The 24,261-nt window shown below is 36.2% G+C and overlaps 1 protein-coding gene across 2 annotated transcripts in view; it reads right to left on the bottom strand.

Annotated features, from left to right (window-relative positions):
- Window positions 1–24,261, bottom strand: part of gpc5a (glypican 5a) — a 236,929-nt gene that overhangs the window by 68,858 nt on the left and 143,810 nt on the right. For both annotated transcript variants that reach the window (XM_058789345.1, XM_058789336.1), the window contains exon 7: window positions 8,106–8,256. In XM_058789345.1, the coding sequence (XP_058645328.1) occupies window positions 8,106–8,256 (151 nt within the window). The remainder of the gene's footprint in view (window positions 1–8,105; window positions 8,257–24,261) is intronic.

Genomic DNA, 24,261 nt, shown 5'->3' with positions numbered 1-24,261 from the left:
GTTAGACCTTCGACACACAGCGTCTTGAGAGGTGTGTTGGGGTAAGTGGGGTGGCTTTATGTTGATTCCATTCTTACTTGGAGGGTAGAACTTTTACTGTAAAGATTGGGAATAATAGTTCTTCTGCTGCTCCTGTAAGTTACGGGGTACCTCAGGGCTCTATTTTAGGGCCGCTGCTTTTTCTCTTTACATGATTCCTTTGGGAATCTATATTTAACAAATTTGGCATTTCGTATCATAGTTACGCTGATGACACGCAGTTGTACCTGCCTTTTAAAGCAGGAGACAATGCAGCTGAAAAGTCTTTGTTGAATTGCCTGAAATGTTGGATGAACTTGAATTTTTTAATGTTAAGTGATAAAAAGACTGAAACTGTGCTTTTTGGGAAAAAAGGCACCTCATTTACTCTAAAACTGAGTCTGGGGCAGTTTTCATCCTGTGTAAAAAGTCATGCCACTAGTTTAGGCATAATTTTTGGCTCTGAGCTCAAATTTGATCGTCAAATAAACTAAAAATGTTATTTTAATTGAGGAGGATTGCAAAATTGAAGATAGTTTTATCAAAGAATGATCTTGAAAAAGTTATACATGCTTTTATATTTTCACGTTTGGACTATTGTAATGCGTTATATGCAGGAGTTTGTCAGTTGTCCCTGTCGAGGTTACAATTGGTTCAAAATGCTGCGGCCAGACTGCTGACAAATACTAAGAAAATAGACCATATAACACCAATTCTGGCCTCTTTACACTGGCTACCAGTTAAACAACGAATTGTTTTTAAAATTGTGTTATTCGTTTTTAAAGCCATCAATGGCTTGGCCCCAGAGTACATCAAGGATCTGTTAGTTATTCAATCCTCCTCAAGATTGCTAAGCTCTAACTCGCAGATTATGCTCAAGGTTCCATGTACAGGTCTTAAGTGTAGAGGTGATCGAGCATTTTCAGTTGTGGCCCCTAGACTATGGAATGATCTTCCTTTCTCTGTGCGCTCTTCGACCTTTCAGCAGATGTTCAAATCACATCTTAAGACCTATTTGTACTCACATGCATTTGATGAGTAGTTTTATAGGTATTTACTTATGTACTTTAATTCATTACTATCATTGTTTTTGATCTGCTTGTACAGCACTTTGGTATACCTTCATGGTTTTAAAGGTGCTTTATAAATAAATGATTGATTGATTGATTGATTGATTGATTAAGATATCGAACAATGGACAGATAGAACGACTGAAAGACAGACCACAGTTAGAATGAACAACAGAATTAACAATGTATAATAGAACGAGATAGAATGATAGATTGAAAGGTAGAATGAACAATGGGCAGATAGAACGATAGTCTGAATGACAGCATGACAAAGATAGAATGAACAAAAGAACAAATGCTAGAATGACAGAATGAAAGAAAGATTAACTGATGGATATAGAATTATAGATTGAAAGACAGAACAACAGCATGAATGATAGAACGAGCGCTAGAACCTGGATAGACAGAATGATAGACAATGACAGAACAGCATATAAAGTAAAAAAAAAAATGTACAACAGAATGAATGATAAAATGACTAATGGATAGATAGAACAATAGATTTAAAGAAAGATCACATAGCTAGAATGGATAATAGAATGAACGATAGCGTGAACAATTGAAAGAACAATAAGATTTTTTTAAAAGATAAAATGAACAATGTACAGACAGAATGATAGACTGAAAGACAGCACAACATACAAACAGATAAAATGAATGATAGAATGACAGAATGAAAGAAAGAACAACCGATGGATACAGATAGAATGATAGAGTGAAAGACAGAACAACAGCATGAATGACAGAACGGACGATAGAACAAAGACAGAACAACAGACAAACAGAGAGACTGAACAACACAACAAATGACAGAATGAATGATAGAACAATTGAGGAATAGTTTGAGAGAGAACAAAAGATAGATAGAACAAACAATAAAACGAACCGTAGAATGAACAATAGAATGGAGAATGGACAGACAGAACGATAGATTGAAAGTCAGATCACATAGAATGAATGATAGAATGAATGATAGCACGAACAACAGAATGAGACAGAACGATAGTCTGAAAGACAGCCATAGAAAGAATTAATGACAGAATTAATAGACTGAAAGATAGAATGAACAATAGAACAAATGGTAGAATGACAGAACGAAAGAAAGAACAGGGAATGGATAGATAGAATGACAGACTATAAAACAGAACTTCAGATAGACAGAATGGAAAACAAAATGAACAATAGAATGAATGAATGATAGAACGACCAATGGATAGATAAAACAATAGATTGAAAGACAGAACAGAACTCAGAATCCTTGACAAAATGTTAAAGATACACAGTCACTAGTTTAGTTGCAATTAATGGGCATTTAATTTTAAAGAGCCAGTCTAACAGCATTGTTTTTGTTTAATATTGTTGTTTAGTATAGGCAATAAAGTTAGAGCTAATTCTTGCTCAGGGATGCTCCTTTAAAACCGCTACACAACAATTCCCATCCCTCCAACATTGCCTGTTGTTTTTGGTCAAGCAATCGGTTCTACTGCACCTCTCATGCTACACAACCACTTATGAGCAGCGTATCATGAGCTTCCAATGCCATAATTGGCCACTGAAGTGCCCCAAAAGCGCCCCGGTCCATTAAAGGACCCATTTAAATACAACAGGATCATTACAGCTCATCAGGTGCGAAAGATCACCTTCAAGCGATAGCTGTGGATGAAGAGCCGGGGGGCCATATCATGTAATCCCGTCCTGAGACAGGCTATTAATTAACAAGTGCTCACTGAAGGGACCAGCCTGCACTTCCTCTCATTGTGTCTCCTTACTGGAGATCGATGCGACTCCCTGCCGATACGTCTCGCTGACGCCTTTTGTTTTCCATACTAAGTACGCAGCGTCTGGATTCGCTGCCAAACACGAGAGTGTGCGCAGGTGACATTGACAAGGAGCCGGGCGACGCGTCCTTTTGTGCGAAGACTCCAGCGTACTGAGCCAGAATCACACATACAATCACACGTCTGTTAATATTTTATTTATTACTTTCACGCTGAGGGAAGACAACGCTGGCGTTTGTTTCTGTTGTATTTCTTTATTTATTTCCCCTCGGCGCGACCCGCTGAAGCTCGGTCCCAGCGCTCACAGATGTGTTTCAGGGTGACAGCGCTCTTGAGGGAGGCAGGAGCTCAATACTAATCAAACGTTCGCAGTAAAACGAGTCATTCGAATCCACTGGTTTTTGTGTATCACCAGCCAATGGTTTTAAGTGACAGTGAATATTGGTGAGATAGTGTTTTTTTTTTTTTTGTTTGTTTTTTTGTTCTTGTACCTCAGCAGCTTTAGGGTTTGAGAGATTGAAGCAGACCATAAACTACTGAATATTTCAATACTTCAGCAACTCCTGCTGAACAACAAACCATTTCAACTTCAACTGCACCACAACAATGTCTTGATAAAATGATCAAATGTACATCGCACTGTGTTTGTCTGTCATATCTGAACTGGCAGACAAGACTGAGATTTACAGAAAACAAATGAAACTTTTTTTTTTCTTATTTTCATGCATCTCAAAACACAGGTAATTATAGATTTCCTACACCCTAGCAACCACTCAAAACACCATAGCAACCACATAGCAAACAATTTTAAACACTTTTAAATGTCCTAGCAACAGAAAACCCTAGCAACCACCTAGCATTGCCTAGAAACTGCTTGGCAACCACTTTGCAATATCCTAGCAACCACCCATAAAACATAGAAACAACCTAACAACAATTTGCAAGAAACCAGTTTTAAATGTTCTAACAACCAAATGTTCTAACTGCTTAGTAACACATAGCAACCACTTTGCAATGCCTCAGCAACGCAACCACCCAAAACACCATAGCAACCACCTAGCAAACAATTTGCAAGTAAATGTTTTTAAAAGTTCTAACAACCACCCGTGAAACCCTAGCAATGCAAAACACCAAAGCAACCATGTAGCAAACAATTTTCAAGTTACCACTTTTAAAGGGGTCATATGACGTTGCTAAAATGAATATTATTTTGTGTATTTGGTGTAATGCATTGTGTTTATGCGGTTTTGTGTTCAAAAAACACATTATTTTCCACATACTGTACATTATTGTTGCTCCTCTAAGCCCCGCCTTTCTGAAACGCTCTGAAACGTTCTGAGAAGCGAGGTGTGCTCTGATTGGCCAGCTATCCAGTAAGTTGTGATTGGCCGAAAACCTCAAGCGTGAGACGGAATTGTTACGCCCCTTACTGTATTGTGATGCCGTGTCTCGGCGCGAAAACACAAAAACAATAAAACCCATTACAAACGAGGCATTTGTTGCATCCAGTGGGGACATAATTATGGATTATAATGACTTATACTGTCTTTTTACGCGTCGCGTTGCATCGTGCCGCATAAACATTACCACGTCTGCATTTGTGATCGGAGAAATGACAAACAACAAGCACTAACATTACTCTACACAGCTCAAAACTCGCATTTGAATAGTCAGTGGCAAATAATATGAAAACATACTTACAGGCTGTGAGTCAGAAGCGCCAGACTGTCCTTGCAAAGTTGGAATTGCCGCACTTTATAGAAACAGTCTTTGTGCATAACTGGCAGGCTACTCCCAGGTTCAGGAAATAGTCCTCTGTAAAATGTGCTGCATACACTGAAATATTTGGGTTGAACTGTTCTGGAACAGTGTTGTAAATACAACTTAACCACTGATTTCTAGTTGTGTCCTCTTTTGGAAGCCCAAACAAAGTAGTTTCGCTTTCGCAATGAAACACAGCGTCTCCACAACATGGCAGCAGCAGCAACAACACTACAGCGAGAATAAAAGTCCTGCCTTCTTTCTCTGTGTAAACATTTGGGCAGTGTTTTGCAACTCTCACCAAACCGTGACGTAGACATGTGGGGGCGTGTTTGAATGAGCCATTTAGGGGGGCGTGGTCGAGTTTTAACTTTTATAAAGAATATCTCTTTGGTTTTGAGACTTTAGTCTTTGCAACTTCAGGGATCTTATCTATGCACAAACAGCTTGTAACACTCCAAAAAGAAAGGAAAACTTAAAATCGCATCATATGACCCCTTTAAATATTCCAACAACCACCCAGAAAACCCTAGCAACCACCTAAAAAAAACAAAGCAACCACCTAGCAATGCATAGAAACTGTCAAGCAACACCTAACAACCATTTTACAATGTCCTGGCAACCACCCAAAACAACGTAGCAACTATCTAGAAAACAATTTGCAAGTTTTAAATGTTCTATCAGCCACTGGGAAAACCCTAGAAACCACCCAAAACACCATAGCAACCACCTAGCAAACAATTTGCAAGCTACCACTTTTAAATATTCTCACAGCCACTTAGAAAAGCCTAGTAACCACCCAAAACACCATAGCAACCACCTAGCATTGCCAAGAAACTGCCTAGCAACCACTCTGCAATGTCCTAGCAACCACCCAAAACACCACAGCAACCATCTAGCAAACAATTTGCAAGTAAACACTTTTAAATGTTCTAACAACCACTCGTAAAACCCTAGCAACCACACAAAACACCATAACAACCACCTAGCAACCACTTTGCAATGTCCTAGCAACCACTCTGGACACCCAAGCACCATGACAGCAAGTTTTGCATAGGCAAGCAACACGATTTCATCATACATTCCCTGAAAACAAAAACACCCATTGCAATCTTGCTTATAAATGTTACAGTATCTTATTTTAATGACTTTCAGTGCATATATATTTACTAGAAATCAAGATGAAGACACCGATTAAGAAAGTGATTTATTGCAGAAGAATGCACAAGCAGTATGTCACACAGAAATGCATGTAAGTGAGCATGAAGACAGCGACGGCTCCCCTCACTAACTCTTGTCACGTAAGCAGTTGTCGTTTTGCCTCCGTATCTAGATCCAAACACAAAGCGTGACTGCTGACTGTGAGCCCCATCTGCGTGACTTATCGACGGTCGTAACGGGCGGCACATCGACGGCTGAGGCGTGACGTGGGTTTGGACGGAGCACCATACAGCGGATGAGCGGGAGAGAAGGTGATAAACGAGCGCATCGTCACAGCGTCCCATGAATTATGAGAGGGGCATGAGGCGGCACTGACACACCACTGCAGATTGACAGGAGGAAAAGGAAACACCGGCAAGATGCGATGGTGCATTTAGATGACCCGGAACGCCCCATCCAGACAAAAAGTGCGGGGCGATTAATCAGACGAGCATACGGGAGATAGAGGAGCTTTGGAGAGGGAAGCACGCGGCCCTTGAGCTTGATTTAGCGGGGCCACGGGTCAGAGATCCAATCCCCTCCGGAAGATGAAGTAATTACCAGATGGCCACTTTGATTTGTTCCACTTTTTTACAACCACATTATACTTGATTGCATAATTCATTTGGAGGAGGGAGAAATGTCTGGAAAAATGTTTCTATATGCTTGACCTTAATTCCGCCTCTTAATTACACTCTGATATCAAGCGTCAATGAAAGTCTGATCTAATTCCGCCCTCCATTCAAACGCCGGATGTGGTATTTCCTACTTGTTATCTCTGACTTATGATGGTCAAACAATGACGTACACATGAACAAAGCGAATCGTGTTCGATTAACAGGTCTACACTTAGCAAAAGGACATTGTTTACTGTTTTAAAGGAATATTTCACTCAAAAATTTTAAACTTACCCTCAGACCATCCAAGACGTAGATGAGTTTGTTTCCTCATGGGAACAGATTTGGATAAATGTAGCATTCCATCACTTGCTCATCAATGGATCCTCTGCAGTGAATGGGTGCCATCAGAATGAGAGTGGATTTGTGAATTTGTGGATTTTATTATTGTGTTTTCCCTGAAAAGGGCAGATGTATCGATACTCGAAACCACGATCAGCAACGTAATGACATCATATAATTAAAACAGACACCTCTCTCAGGACTGACAAAAAAACTTGACAAATCTCTGGACTTTTATAAGGAAACAGCCAAGCGAACAAAACGACATAAATGTTAAAATAAATTAAATGTGCGCAGTTTTTAATTTATTTGTAATTTTTTTTTTTTTATATTCACGATTTCTAGTATTTGTACAGGCTTTACATTTTTATTTCAATGTTGTAATTAGCAATTCATTTAATTTTATATTTGAAACAGATGTGTTATGTGACAGCATTAATTGAAGTTTCTTAAGGGTCAAGATCAAGTTATCTGCATCTCCTGCGCTCCATCAAGCCACTCCCATAACAGCTATCATCACTCAAATTAATGCACAGCTCAGATTAACTGTATAGCATGTGTGTAAGACTCCAATACAATTATAAAGTAATTATTTCATCACTAATAAATCTTTCAATGAGTAAAACTTGCTGTGTCTATAGTATTATAGACTACACAATATTATTATATTATTTTCAAATTAATTTTTTTAAATTATTATTATAAATTATTGTCCCTGGATCAGTAGGGTACTCTTGTAATAAAATAGCGGTGCATCAATTCTGCTTAAAAAGATGCAATCTAATCCTGTTTACATGAAATAAGCCTGCTCCCGAGCAGGTTTAAGCTTATGGACCTGTTGCTATGACAGCAACTCCAGAATGAGCTTTGAACAACCAAACAATCCAAGATCAAGTGAAATCGGCAACAATCAAATTCAGCAAATTGAGTTAGCGACGTACAAAGAACGGGTCCATCAATTAACATCTTGTGAAGTGAAAAGATGCATGTTTGTAAAAAACAAATCTTATCCTTTTTATTATCCAAATAAAAAAGGAGTGGTGTGGATTACTTGTGGATTATTGTGATGTTTTTATCAGCTGTTTGGACTCTCATTCTGACGGAACCCATTCACTGCAGAGAATCCACAGGTGAGCAAGTGACGGAATGCTACATTTCTCTTAAATCTGAAACAAACTCATCTATATTATGGACGGTCTGAAGGTGAGTAAATCTCAAATTTTCATTTTTGTGTGAACTATTCTTTTACTGTTAGCTGTGTTCATCTCCCTTAGTGCATCTAAGACTCAATTTTCCAAGTCCTTGAGATTATTACTTACATATAGTTTCTATTCTTCTCCTCTCGGTCGCTCCGTTCCCTGATCCCCAGCATCCGTCCTCATCATCACAGTCTCCACTGTATCCGTCTCCACTTCCGGTCTCGATTTGGTCCAGTGTGCCCAGCTTTGGGATTGACTTGCCCTGCAACAGCTAGAACACATACAAGACATGTTTGAACCTCAGAATTTAGTATTTCAGTATTTGACTGATTTTATTCAAATTTTAAACCACATATGAAAGTTGGTATTGTAATACATCTGATTTTATGTGTTTCTTTTGTTGTTCAGATGACAAACAACTAACCAGATTGAGTTATACACCAAAAAAAAAAAAAAAACATTCAAACAAGCATGCTTTTCCAGATTGCATAAAGCTTTTAATGAAAACATTTGCAAATAGAGCAATTTGTTGTAGCATCAGTTGTGGGTATATTCAGCATTCAAACAATAACAACAGGAACACAACTCCATGCCCTGAGATCAGTGCCTGGATATGATATCCTTCAATTACCTTCAAAACTAACTTTTGCAGAGCTAGGACGGGTTAGCATCAATTACAAACTCTGAGTGCACTTGAGCAATATCCGCTCAGGGTGCAGGAACATTTAATTGTCTAATTGAAATGCAAGACAGCCTCTCAGATATTGAAAGCGCTTTGTATTTATCAGGTAGAGCGCATTGGGCCGTTGCAATTGTCTGTGGTAATTAGCAGCTGTAGTGGCTCAATATCTGCCGATTAAGTGGCTGAACTAATGGATTAGCAGAGCAATGATGGATGAGTGACTGCAACTCAGACGCTTAGAGGTCGCCTCGAATCGACACGGAAAACTACAATCAAAAATGAAACCACTGGCAAATGGATGACTATGATTTAGAATGGCATACTTAGCATGCATGACCCAGTATATGTGGCGACATGTGCAATGCATTCAACTTCATAATTCCAGTTTTTACAAAAATTGGCTTAAAAACACAAAATAACTTATTTTTATTTCTGGAACTATAACTAGATGTCATTTAGAGATATAAACTTTCTTAAACTTTTTTTTTTTTTTTTTTTACAGACTGCCAAAAATGTCAGCATTTATTTACAGAAATGTATTTTGATTGACTACAATCAGATTTCAAACCACATTAGAAAGTGGTTTGCATTTGGTTTATAAAAAAAATATACACCATATTTCTATATAAATATATAAATATTTTTCTGATTTCTTCTGCTAGTCAGACCACAAACTCCTAAACAGATTTAAGTTAGATAAAAAAGCTATATTTATTTTTACAAAAATTGGATTAAAAATGCAAAGTAACCATATTTATTTCTGACATTATAGCTTCATGTCATTCAATAGTGACATTAATCACAATTTCTTCTCTCGACTCGTTCTTTCATCAGACTGCCAACAATGACAATATTTTTAGACAAAATTTGATTAAACATGCAAAAGACATGACATCTGGATGACACTTGCTGAATTAAACATGCAACATATTGAAATCATGTTGCATAAATATAGCATACTAATGTTTGAAACATGTATCATTGCATACCGCATACTATGAAAAAAAAACTAACAAGTATGCATTAGTAGCTATATGGTTCTATTCCATTCTAAACACAGTCAATGAATAAAACAATGTTTGATTCAAAATGGTTGTTTTATGCGAACATTAATTCAGTTTATTTTATATATATATATCATTTATTTACTTCCATTCCACTTTAATAAAATGGTTTCTTCACGACGACCTCAGTCTATTCCCATTGTACGGTATATGTCCTTTACTATAAAAAGTGTTTTGAAAGTTTCTCCCGAGGCGCGCAGGCAGAAAAAGAAATAATACAAAAAACAGCAGCATGCTTCAAATGCATAAATTACTTTCAGTCAGGCCTGTAGCAAATATATGTTACCCTTCTGTAATTTTCTTTCCGACCGTAACCAGAAAGCCTGCAGCATTTTTATCTCACCGAGGTAAAAATGTTCCGTCTCTTATCTGCAGAATGACCACGTTCTCCTCTAACGGTGAGGTGCATTGTTCCTCGAGGAATCCTCAATGTTCCTCCACGGTTTGATTGTCTGCCTGAGGTTAGTCGGCTACCTGCAGTGGATGAAACTTCACAATCCAGCTCCCGTGCAACGTTTCAAGAAGAGGAAAATGACCAGCCGTAGTAGAACAATCATCTTAATCTGAATGCATCTATTTAGCTGCCGGGCAAACCGCTCCAATTCGTTACTGCTTCTAACCAGAGGCATAGAAATCATCTGAAAAGTGAGCATAATGTAGCACTTATCAGCCTGGCTCATGAATATTAATTATGTGATCTAAGGTAGTGCTAACTGATTTACTGAAAGACCATAGTTAAAAGCCACTACCATTAATAGGATTGGCACTTTCAGCTTGCAAGATGCTTGGAAACCTCTAAAAACTCATTTTCTCATTACGGTTCACTGCAGAGCACGACTCTGTCTAATGCGGTAGGTATGACAGGCATGCTGGTCACTGAGTTTATTTAAACACAGTAATCATCTGTTATCATCTCCATAAATATCAGGAATGAAACCGATTTTCATGTTTATTAGTAACCAAAACATCGCTGTCACTGACGCTCATGCTATGAAAGTCTTCCATTCCATTCGACTTTGAGATGACATTTTGAGTTTCTGAAGAAACTTGTTAAAAAGACTAGGAATGATTTGAAGACCTGAAAGTGAAAATTATATCTCTGGAGAAGCACTGCTTAAAGACTGTCATCTTGTGTGAAGATTATGTGAATCCCAGCTACATTTCTAAGTGGTCTGGTTACCTTCCTGATCTTACCTTTGCTTTTGGCATCACAACCTTTATGTCACTGAAACATCAGCAGCAACATCAAAAAGATCAAAGATCAAAGTTCAGCCATGAACCTTTAAGCAACACATACAGTACGTGACTAACTGATCTGACAAAACAAACAAAAGGCTCATTTATAGACTATTTATATATTAAGAGTAGTGGTCGACCGATATTGGTTTTTTGACAGCCGATACCGACATCTTGGAAAGCAGGGTGGCCGATGGCTGATATAAAGCCGATATCATTTTATTTGTTCTAATTAATTATTACGAAATTTGAAATCATTTGAAAATGGATTAAAAAATAAATGTGTTAAATAAATATTTAATAAAATATAATTAAACACTGTAACCAACAGAGCACTCAGTATTATGGGAAGTTTGTGTGCACTGGGAATCATATTTATTCAAATAAAGCCAAGGTAACACTTATTTTACATACAGCACACAGTGGAAATTACATGAATATGGCAGTGGGCAGCATAATTTAAAATCAGGAGTTAAAAGTGTGTCGAGTGAAGCTGAACTCTCCCTCCTGTCTGCATTCAATCCGGACCGTCACACAGAAAACACGCGATCATGCAGGATACAACTGCACACTTCACAAGATCTCACAACTGGATTTGACTAAGTTTGCAAGGTTTGTGAAATTAAATGTTCATTAGTCATTCAAAGATTTGATAAAATTATATAAATGTGTATTTGCTGAATGCTGACGGCAAACAAGAAAGTATTATAATGTTTGCGTTTCTATTACTAATAATATAAAAGCAATTGTTATATACATTTTAATTCTTTTGTTTAACCGTTCTATTCTGATTATTCATGGAAAAAAAAAGTGACTGTCTTTATGGGTGCAACACTGATTCATTTACTTTACAGATTTGTTTAAAACACTGATTCATTCAAAAACAAAACAAGTGACTGTCCTTATGATTGAGTTCTTTTTCTTTCCTTTTCAAATTTTAAAACATGAAATTTGAGTGGCGAAGACCTTTTACGATGAAATCAGATTCTCATAAATAAAATAAAATGTATTTCATTGAAAATCCTGTTTTTCTGAGTAAAATGGGTTGCAAGGATCACTTTGTTTGCAGGAGAACAGAGAACAGAAAGTTTGATATCCTTGTCAAACAGCAATGATTCAGACTAATCTATCAGTGCATGCATAAATGTACATAACCCTCCAATAATATAATTAAACAGCGATTACGCAAACACACAGGATATCGATTTTAAACTCTTTCTCTGCAAATGATGGGGAATATCTTTGTCATTATTTGAGCTAAAGGACTACAGAAGAATACAGAGAAGAGTGAAGGGCAGTGGAAGAACTAGTTGAGACGCTCAATTGAGATTCAAACAAAAGCAAAAGTAATGCCTCTCTCTTTTCTCATGAAGCACTCTTCACAACTCAAAAATCCAATTCGGCTCTTCTTAGCTCTTGAGACAGGGCTTAAATTTCTTTTCAGGTTTGACGTCTGACTCAGATCTTTATAAAAACAGAACTGCACATCATGAAATGCTCAGAAGGGCTCTATACGGGTGTTCTATAATTCAGGATCCTTGTACAGCCTATTGTGTAGTATTGAGCGGTGCACTAATGCAAGCACTGCACAACCCTCCAGCCTGCCTTACAACAAAATACTGTGGTAGTACCATGGTACAGTGATGGGATCACATGGTATTACTGTGATACCTCTGAGACACTGAAATGAATGCACCATGGTATTTACATGGAACTACTTGTAAAAACATGGTAGTAACGCAGTAAATGTCCAGAAAACAAAACCATGTTTTTTTTTTTTTTTTTGAGCTGGTTGGGATGAATTACACTCATGTTATGTAGAAACTTTACAACAGGCTTAAATATGAATCAAAATAAGTTTATGTAAGCCATTTGAAATATTTGACATTTGCACATATACATTGACATTTGTATTTTCCTAATACAAAAATAATAAAAACAAATAAGCTAGTAGCTGAGACGCTGGCTTCTTCTTTTGAGCATAATCATGATATTTTAATATATTATTAATGAGGCATTAGAATCTGCTCCAGAGATTCTAGTTGGATCAAAAAGCTATTTGTCTTCATTTGAAGACAAAGATGGTGGACGATGCTGAACCAACAATCCTTGCTGATATAAATAATACGACGACAACATCTATGAAAAAAGCTGCGTCACTTGAAATACTATCCAATAATATTTGGAAGAACAGAGTGACACTTTACTTAAATATGATGACAAAACCTTACAGGCCCTCTAGTATTACTGGGCTTGTAAATAAGTTAAGGTCTACAAATTTCTATTGCCTTTGCCTTGACCATGTGCCCTAACATACACTTTGTAGGCCTTCGTTTGACATTTACTGTCACTAAAGCTGCTATTAGCGGGTGGAGCACGGGATGCTCTTTGTAGCCTTAATAACAGACTGAAAATGACGACAGGCCACCACTGACTGTCAGTCTTTTGGTGGGCACGGTGGCGAATCACCCCTCGAATGCTGTCAAACTGGCAGCGACTGTTTGCAACTGTTTCCACATCCTGCGAATATTACCATCAGTATCTTTCGCTGACAAAACATGCATTAACACCTTGGTTTGAAATGTTTAAGAAGTTGAAAAATTCACAACAATGATGCACTATAAAACATTTTTCCTCTGAGTTTTTCAAAAGTTTTTCCTGTTCCCTGTTCACACAGAATCGTGAAAATAACTAAAAGTGCTGTATTCAGTATATGCATGCAAGGCCAGAAGTTGGCAATGAGAAACTTGTGCATACCTATGGACAGAACACAAAATATGCATGTGCATGACATCACTTTTTTTCACAAATGTGTTTTTATAGTTTACATATAGACAAAATAATGGCATCGCTTTCAAAAACATGCACTTTCAATCTGTTTTCAAAAGGCCCCTAAACCTTTTGTTGTTGTGTAAATGAACAGCCAAAATGCATAAAAAAAACTGTTGTGTAAACATGCCCTTAGATACATAACACATAAAAATTACATAAAATCATTTTAATACCCCAGATATGTTTCCTAGAGAGCAAATTGAGACTTTTTGTAAGTCTTCTGCTTCACATATTGATTTCTCAGAATAAAGACACCAGATATCTCAGAAAAGATCTCAACAATGTCTCAAACTGCAATCCCAAAGTCTGCAACCAAAAGGAAGAGATCCCAATAGGAACTCAAACATTTTGCATTTAATTCTGTTTAAACCAAATGATTTGAGCTACTACAGTATCCACATGCATTACTATTTGTCAATTTTTTTTTCCCACCTAAAAACATTTAGGAGAAACATCTCAGACAAAAAGAAGCATAACTGAGGTCCATTAAGTCAAACCTAAAGGCCATTTGACTAGTAACATTGACACCTTTCCCTTTTATGTTCAGCAAACCATCTTATAACAGGATAATCAGTTTCTTCTCCAGCCATACTGGGCTTTCATTGGTAAATGTTTATTTGGCATCCAAAATTCGCAAAATGGCTTTATTTATTAGTCTTTATTCTTCATGAGATCAGACTAAAACTAAACACAGCTGCACTAATAAACGTTTGGCAAACCAGCGACGGGTGATTGCCTAAATGTTTGTCTTATTTCAGTGCAATAAATTAGAAGAGCATAATGAAAAACTTACTGAATTGTCTTCGGTGACCATATATCAGCATGAATATCTCAACCAGACTTTGCGTTTAATAAGTAAGAGCACAGATCAGATGAGATGATATATAATTGTTTTTGCAATCCAACAACATGAGAGCGCCTTTTGACCCAGCGCGTGTCAATCAAAGACCTAATCTCCACCCGTTTCCCCGAGGCACGAAACAAAACGGCTTTTATTTGACAGAGGTTGATTGCGGTGGGCAGCTTTGGGAAAGCGCTCGGGTCTGACGCGGCTGATGGCTGATTTATCGTACAGTCTGACAAGCCTATTAGCCCTGCGTCTGTAAATGAAAGAGCTTCGTCAGAGCCTTAATTATAATGCTGGCCACAGGTACATTGATTTGTTCTGCAGGGTGAAGAGGGTTCAGAACGATCCGAACATGAAGTACACCATACAAACTACAGGTCAGCTGCCGCATTTGATGCACATTCAGATACCGACTATATATATATATATATATATATATATATATATATTAGTGCTGGGCAACGATTAATCGCGATTAATCGCATCCAAAATAAAAGATTTTGTGTACATAATATGTGTGTGTGTATTGTGTGTATTTATTATGTATATATGAATACACACCCATGTATGTATATATTTAAGAAAAATGTGTTATGTTTATATATTAAATATATTTATATATCATATAAATTATATTAATAAATATATACATGTAAATACATGCAAATCTTTTCAAAATATATACTGTATGTGTGTGTCTTAATAAATATACACAGTACACACAGATATATTATATAAACAAAAACTTTTATTTTGGATGCGATTAATCGCGATTAATCGTTGCTCAGCACTAATATATATATATATATATATATATATATATATATATATATATATATATACAGTATATATACAGTCATGGCAAAAATCATATTGGTAAATATGATCAAAGAAGGCTCTGAAAATAAACCTACATTATTAATCCTTTTGATCTCTTATTTAAAAAAAAAAAAAAAAAATCACAAAAATCTAACCTTTCATTGAACTAAAACAATTGAAAATGGGGGAAAATCTCATTATGAAATTAATGTTTTTCTCAAATACACGTTGGACACAATACTCTGAAGTATATTCCCATTCATATTTACAATTTTGAGCACACCAGTGTGATTATGAACATGAAATTATCCATCCATGACCTGTTTCAAAGAAATATAAATAGGAGGGAAAACAAAGCCCAAATTCCCTTATTCATCCATCACAATGAGAAAAACCAAAGAATATAGTTCTGATGTGCAGCAAAAGATAATTGAGCTTCACAAATTAGTGAAGTGGTTTTAAGAAAAGAGCTAGAGCAGTGAAAATTCCCATTTCCACCATCAGGGCAATAATTAAGAATTTCCAATCAACATAAAATGTTACGAAACTGCCTGGAAGAGGACGTGTGTCTATATCGTCCTAATGCACGGTGAGGAGGAGAGTTTCAGTGGCTAAAGACTCTCCAAGGACCACAGCTGGAGAACTGCAGAAAATAGTTGAGCCTCTGGGTCAGAAAACCTTAAAAAAATAAATAAATAAATAAAATAAAAAAAGTCAAACAGCCGCTTCATCGCCACATGTTGTTTGGGAGGGTTTCAAGAAAAATTCTCCTAGCTCATCCAAAAACAGACTCCAGCATATTCAGTTATCAGACACGACTGGAACTTCAAATGGGACTGGCTTCTATGGTCAGATGAAACTAAAAAATGAGCTTTTTAGCAGCACAAGACTCAAGATGGGTTTGGTGAACATGGGGATAAAAAGTACCCCATGTGTACAATGAAATATACTGCTGTATTTTTGATGTTGTGGGCCTATATTTCTGCTGGAGGTCCTGGACATCTTGTTTAGACACACGGCATCACTGATTCTACGAAATACCAACAGATAAAAAATCAATAAGTGACTGACTCTGTTAGAAATCTTATAATGGGCCATGTTTGGATCTTCCAACCGTATAATAATCCAAACACAAACCTCAAAATCAACACAAAAATGGGTCACTGGGCACAAAACCAAGCTTCTGCTGGCCATTCCAGTCCTCTGACCTGAACCCTGTAGAAAATGAGTGGAGTGAAGAGAAGAAGCACCAACATGGAGCTGGGAATCTAAAGGGTCTGGAGTGATTCTGGATGAAGGAATGGTCTCTGATCTCTTGTCAGGTGTTCTCTAACCTCATCAGGCATTATAGGAGAAAATTTAGAGCTGTTAAACTTGCAAAATTCAAAAAGTATTGAATAAAAGGGTACTGTTAATTGTGGCTAATGTGTATTAGAGAAAAACATTTATTTCATAATGATATCCCCCCCCATTTAAAATTCTTATGCTCCAATCAAAGGTTAGGTTTTTGTGAATTTTTAAAATAAAAGATTAAAAGGATTAAAAATGCAGATTAATTTTCACAGCCTTCTTCGATCATATTTACCAAGGGTTCCAATACTTTTGGCCATGACTGTATATATATATTATATATATACACATATACATATACATATATATATATATATATATATATATATGCTATAATATATATGATGACAATATTGAAATATATTGACTATCAGTGAAATAAAATACTGTCAAAAAAAAATAATACAACTCTTGAAAACAAAAGGGCTGTTCAGATTAACTCTTTAATTTGACACAAATGACCATCATCATCATCATCTCTACTAAGACCCAATTACATATCTTATAATTTTTGTAATTAATTTATTTAAAATAATGTTGTTTATAATATCAGAATAATGTAGGCTATATTTGCCTGTAAATTATGTACTTATGTAATGAAATGTGGTTGAAAAGTAAACATTCAAATTAAATGCATGATGGGTATTTTCACTGTTTTTTTTTACTCTAGTTTTATTTATTAATTGTTTTGTTTATTTTTTACTCATTTTACTCATCTTCAGGATTTAGAATTTCCGCATTACAAATAATGAACAAAATGGCATATTTTCACAAAAAAAACATAGTTAAAACAGATAATTCTTAACTATAATGTGGTGATGGTCATTTTGTTGTTTTCCTTCCCCATGTGCTCAGTGTGACCTAGTTTTCCGTCTATGTCTGATTGTGTCATTACGTTCAGGTGTGTCTAGTCATTATCCTCATTTACATTCCCCATATAAGTTGCATTCTGTTCAGTGTTTCTTTGTCTGGTCTTGTCTACGTTAGATATATGTGAATCCTGCCTACCTGTTATCGATTACCTTTATGTATATTATTAAAGACTGTTTATCATTATTCTCTTCGTATTTGTGCATTTCTACTACACCACACCGTGACAGTGATAGCAGTATACTTTGACTTTCTTTAACAATAATGCTTATATATTGTTTAACATATTTTTAATATACAGAGCACTGAATCGAGCACAGAACCTCGTGTCCTCGTACCTACGCTCCTATCCAGAAGCGCTGTTGGCTGATTTGTGACGTCATGATCACTTTATTTATTAACTTGGCACTGAGTGAGAAACACTGAGTTTTGGCACAATATTAGAGCAAATCTTCACTCTACAGACAATTTGTTTTTCCAAATCCAGTCTTATGACTGGCTGTCCACATGGATTGTGTGTTCAGGACGTGTCTCAATTGCTGGTCGCTGTAGTAATGATGCAGAGTCATGCATGCTGCCAAGTGACTTCTCCTCTATAAAATGGAGAAAGCTGACAGAAAGCTGGACATTTGTTGTCTTATTATGTGCATTATGGCTTTACGGCGTGGTGCAGAAGGGTGCTTACATGATCAAACAGAAACACGTTTCCAGAAACTAGATCTCAAACCATCATCATGGTTCTTAGTCAAAAGCTGTTTAGCTTGAATTAGGCTTTGTTCACATTGCACTCAATTCTGATACAGTTCTACAATGTCACATGAACATCACAGCTTGAATGGCACTTAAAAAAGAAGAAAAAATCTAATCTAGAAATAAGCATATTTAAATATGGTTTCAAATAATGCTGGGTACACATCACAACATAATCGGGCTGATTTTGGGCCGATTTCTCCCCTTCCGACAATCCTTGGTAATGTCCCGATTATCTTGGTGGTCCTAAAGATTATTTTATCAGATTTTCCTGTGGTGTGAGGTGTATTAAGAGTGACTGAATCTGCTTGGAAGAATGTCGGAGGTGCCCCGATTGCGAATCGTAAATATTCAACATGTTAAAAATCATGATGTGTGGGGGGAACCCCGAGGACACCACACACTATAGGAGCAAAACGATTAAATCTAGGATTTTTTTCCTCATGTTTGTGGTCTCTCACATTCTGATGATATTATAAGATTTTAAAAATCTTTTAGTGAATTATTCAGATAGGGCCTGTAAAAATCACATTTCATGAAATTTCCAATTTGTTCAAAATGTAAACAATTGAACAGATATGATTGGATATTCCTTAAAACAATTGATTATTGCTGTCTGTATGACAAAAAAAAAAAAAAGATCTGATTCACAGAATCAATATATTAAAAAAAATCATCCACCCAAATAATTGAATCAAACAGCCACCCAATCCATCTGTTTGAATGAACTGAACTTTCATCCAACTTTCCAAATGAATGAATCAATAAATTAAAAAAACCCTCCAATTCATTTGAATGAATTAATTAAACAACCATCCAACTATCTAAATGAGTGAACCAATGAATCAAACAATCATCCAATCCATTTGACTGAATGAATTGAACATTTGTCCATCCTTCCAAAATAAACAATCAATGAATCAAATCAACCAACAATCCATATGAACGAATGAATGAAACAAATAATCCTCTACAGTATCCATCCAAACAACCAAATAAATGGAATAACATATCAAACAAACACATGAATTACTGAATAAACCATACAACCAGCAAACAAACCAATGGGATCAATGAAAGAATAAATCAGTAGCTGCGTTTACATGGACCCTAATAATCCAAACGTAATAGGACTAGAAGCACAGTCGGAATTAAAAAAAAAAAAAAAATGTAATTTAAATTTAAATTTTGATCAGATTGTAAGGGGTGGTTCATTCCTCTTGTAATCCGAGCGAGAGGACATGTAAACACTTTATCAGATTGAAAACCGAAACTGGACAATACTGCGCATGTGCAGTGACGTAAAAATAGCGTAATGACGTATGACGCGCGGAACGAGCTGCTTTTTGAATAAAGTGTCACAAATGAGTATCCAGGCTTTCACTCAATGTCTGTGAAGTGGAGCAGGACAATGTCCCATCAGTCCTGGTTTATAAGACTCTCATCCAGACGACTTATTTTGGGTGCAGGAAGGGGCACTTTTACTGCTTTCTAAAGTAAGCAACACAGCACAACAGTTCATGTGCTGGTCGTCGCCTAATTAGGACCCGAGGTAGATAAATATCAGGTCTGCTTTTTGAAACAGTATGTGACAACAGTGGGAAACTGTATATTCATGCAGTGTGTGCATGTGAAAATATTTAATCCGATCAGAAGCTTGTGACATATAAACGTGCATATCAACCTGATGCCTTTATAGTGTTCATGTAAACACTATGTTCGGATTCGTCTATCAGAATGAATTAATTCCAATGGAAGCAAAAAGTAAACGTCCATGTAAACGTAGCTAGTGTTCTATATATCAAAGTGTAACAAAATGTCACTAGACATTTATTACCATCTACCTAATTAAATTTAACGCACACTAAATCAACTCCAGCGAACTCTACTCTATACACTTGCCAGTGCCTTTCTGTGGGACAGTTCTCCATAACCTGTAAAGCCAATATAGAGATGACATTCAGACTGCTTCATTTCTTCTCAGAAGAGCTTGAATTTCCTCGCCGGCAACTCATCAGGTTGGCCAATGGGATTTTTCTGCACCTGAAGCCAGAGTTGACGGCAATCTGGCAGCAGGGCTGGGGAAGAGGAAAAAGAGAAGCAGCATAAAGAGTTTTGTGACAAATATTTAAAAAAGTGTCCTTTAAAGGCCAGCAATGATGGCACATTTGAGAATGCTATCTTCTGCAGGCACTGGCCGCTCAGGGCTGCAATGAAGTAATCTAAATGCATTTCTCTTGTGATGCGCTACACTTTGAGCAGGCCTTTCACGGGGCTTATAGAAATGTCGGCTGTGTCAAAATGATCAATAACCCCATTAGCTAAGCCAAAGAGCTCTCCGAAGAGGATGTGCACCTCGCTGTGTGCACATATGACGATTCCGGTAGGACATGGGCTGAGACAGTTTTTTTTACTGCAATGCAGCCAGCCAATTAAAACTCCCAGCACAGTTGCATGCGATTCCCTTGAAGAGGATGAATAAATGGACGAAATATAGATCGCTCTATCTTATTGTCAAGGTCTTACCTTTTACAAGACGTCTTATGAAGAGTTTGAATAGTTCATCTATTGATGCATCAACAAACTTTGCAATATTGGTTGCAGCCAGCTATCAGCAACTAGATGTTTGCTTGCATAGAAATGAGATTAACAAAATGTGAAATCCTGCACTTTCCATTGTTTTAATGTAGAATTATAAAATTTGTGACATCTGTAAATTGTTTGTAACACCATTCTAACTTCACATTTTCTTCAACTCAACAATTTATAGGGTTCTCACAGTTTCTGACCAGCAAATTTTCATGATTAGGAAGTTTACTATATTTCAATAATATTTCCCATTATCTAGATGTTTTTTTCACGATTTTCCAGGACTGCAAATCACGCTTTTATTATTACCATATGCATATAGTGTGCAGAGTACAGAGTAAAACATTTAATAATTAAAATATTAATAATAAAATTAATAATATAATACTTTAATATTATATTAGAAATAAAGTTTGGAGATGGTATGTTTGTTATTTATTTTACATTTTTTTGTCTCCTCTGTATTTATTTGATCAAAAATAGTCAGGAATATTGTGAAATATTATTACAATTTACATGAACTATTTTTTCTATTTGAAGATATTGCAAAATTTTATTTATTCCTGTGATCAAAGCTGACTTTTCTGCATCATTACTCCAGTCTTCAGTGCAACATGATCCTTCAGAAATCATCCTAATATGCTGATTTGCTACTCAAGAAACATTTCTGGTTATCATCAATGTTGGAAACAGTTGTACTGCTTCATATGTTTTTGAAAAAAATAAATAAATAAATTCTTTAGTGTCAGTACTGGGCAATTAAATGCATCCCTGCTGAATAAAAGTATTAATTTCTACACTGTAAAAAGCGATAAGTTGACTTAACTTAAAAAAAATTGAGGAAACCCATTTCCTTAAAATTATTAAGTACATAATAATTAAAAAAAAAAAAAAAAAAGTTAAGTGAACTTGACAATTCAATTAACTTATTTTTTTAATTATCGTTTACTTAAAAATTTTAAGGCAACGGGTTTCCTCAATTTTTTTTTAAGTTAAGTCAACTTAACATAAATAAATGAATAAATGAATAAATCCCAAACTTTTGAACAGTAGTGTAGATGTCGTTAAATGTGACCCTGGACCACAAAACCAGTCTTAAGTCGCTGGGGTATATTTGTAGCAATAGCCAAAAATACATTGTATAGGTCAAAATTATGCATTTTTCTTTTATGCCAAAAATCATTAGGATATTAAGTAAAGATCATGTTCCGTGAAGATATTTAGTGAATTTTCTACTGTAAATGTATCAAAACTTATTTTTTGATCGGTAATATGCATAGCTAAAAACTTGATTTAGATAACTTTAAAGGCGATTTTCTCAGTATTTAGATTTTTTTCACCCTCAGATTTCAGATTTTGAAAGAGTTGTATCTCGGCCAAATATTGTCCGATCCTAACAAATCATACATCAAAGGAAAGCTTATTTATTCAACTTTCAGATTATGTAGAAATCTCAATTTCGAAAAATTGACACTTATGACTGGTTTTGTGGTCCAGGAACACAAATGTCATGAAAATCTATTAGTGCCAGTATAAAATCTCATTCGTGCCACTGAGAGATGTTTTGGTAGTTCTGCTAGTGCTGCTGGAGCATTATTTCCTTAATATGTGTGTGCTTATCTATCTGTATTTATGTCCATGAGTGTTAGAATAATATAAAAGCCCCACAGCACAGTAAATCATGGCATTTGTGTCATGATCTGTGCATTATCTCGTCTGCATGAGCTTTCGTGCACCCATGATGCATTAAACCAGGCCTACAATCACAGATAGATAAGCATGAGACAGAGGTGCCCTTTACATAAGCGCTAATGCAAGCAAACGGGGCCTTTCCGGCATGTAAAACACAGTCACGTATCTCCTAAATCACTCAGGGTCTCGGGGGGCCGCTATCTGTCATGTCCAGCCCCACCTTTGACAGCAAACAACAGCTGGAGAGACACGATTTTAAAGCCACATCGCCGCCCCTCTTTTTCTGCATATCTCATGAGATCTCGCTGATTTCTCTTGTGTAATTAACAACATGGAAGCCCGGGACTCCTGGCTGCTTATCTAGCGGCTCCTCGGGGCAAACGCAGGCCGGACGGGACACCTCCAGGATTAGGCTGATTTGTAAAGGAAGTAGGGAAGACAGGCGTGACCTCGCAACACAGCGCAAATGCAAATATAGGCCACCGGCGTTTGGGGTAACAGGGCTGACAGTGCATGAAACTGATGGCCGCTCTGGGACGTGAGAGATCAAGGACTTTTTTGGGGTGTTTTTTTTTTTTTACGAATTAAACACCTGTGGAAGGAGGAATGAGGAATCCAGAAACAAATGAATAGATTCTAATTATCTGAGACTGAAAAGTTTTTTTTTTTTTTTCTCAGATATATACAGATACAAAGCATATTTGTGTACAATCTGTAGCATAAAAATGATTGGTATAGGTATCAGGAATAAGTTGAAGAGTCGAAGATCAGTAAGTTTAAACTTGAATACGTTTTAAAACGTTAAATAAGTTTTCACAATTCAACCTTTTTTTTTTTACTTTCAAATTCTCACAATTCTGAATTTATTGGTCGATATATAAATTCAAGATACTGTGAGCAAGAACTGTGATTCTGAGAAGAAAATTCCAAGAAAAGTCAGGATTCTGATACATAAACTTGCAATTAAAAAAAAAAAATTGTGATAAAAAGTCAAAATTCAAAAAACAAAAACAAAAAAACAACAGTATTGTGAGATATAAACTCAGACTTCAGAGGAAAAAAGTAATGATTGTGAGACAAAAACTCTGAAAAGTCAGAATTCTGAATATACAGTGGTGTGAAAAAGTGTTGGCCCCCTTCCTGATTTTTAAATTTTTGCATGTTTGTCACACTTTAATGTTTCAGATCAAACAAATTTAAATATTAATCAAAGATAACACAAGTAAACACAACATGCAGTTTTTAAATGAAGTTTTTTTTTTTTTTTATGAAGGGAAAAAAAAATCCAAACCCACATGGCCCTGTGTGAAAAAGTGCTTGCCCCCTCCTATTAAATCATGAAAGAACTGTGATTAACCACATTATTTTAGAAAGCCGGGTTAAATTTCACTAGCCAAACCCAGGCCTGATTACTGCCAGACCTGTCGAATCAAGAAATCACTTAAATAGAACCTGTCTGACAAAGTGAAGCATGTTTAAAGAGCAACACATCATTCCGCGATCTTAAGAAATTCATAAACAGATGAGAAACAAAATAGTTTACAT

The sequence above is a fragment of the Onychostoma macrolepis genome, chromosome 01 (assembly GCF_012432095.1).
Source record: "Onychostoma macrolepis isolate SWU-2019 chromosome 01, ASM1243209v1, whole genome shotgun sequence".
Taxonomy (NCBI): domain Eukaryota; kingdom Metazoa; phylum Chordata; class Actinopteri; order Cypriniformes; family Cyprinidae; genus Onychostoma; species Onychostoma macrolepis.
The sequence above is the reverse complement of the archived record's forward strand: the minus strand, read 5'-3'. Positions and strand labels throughout refer to the sequence as shown.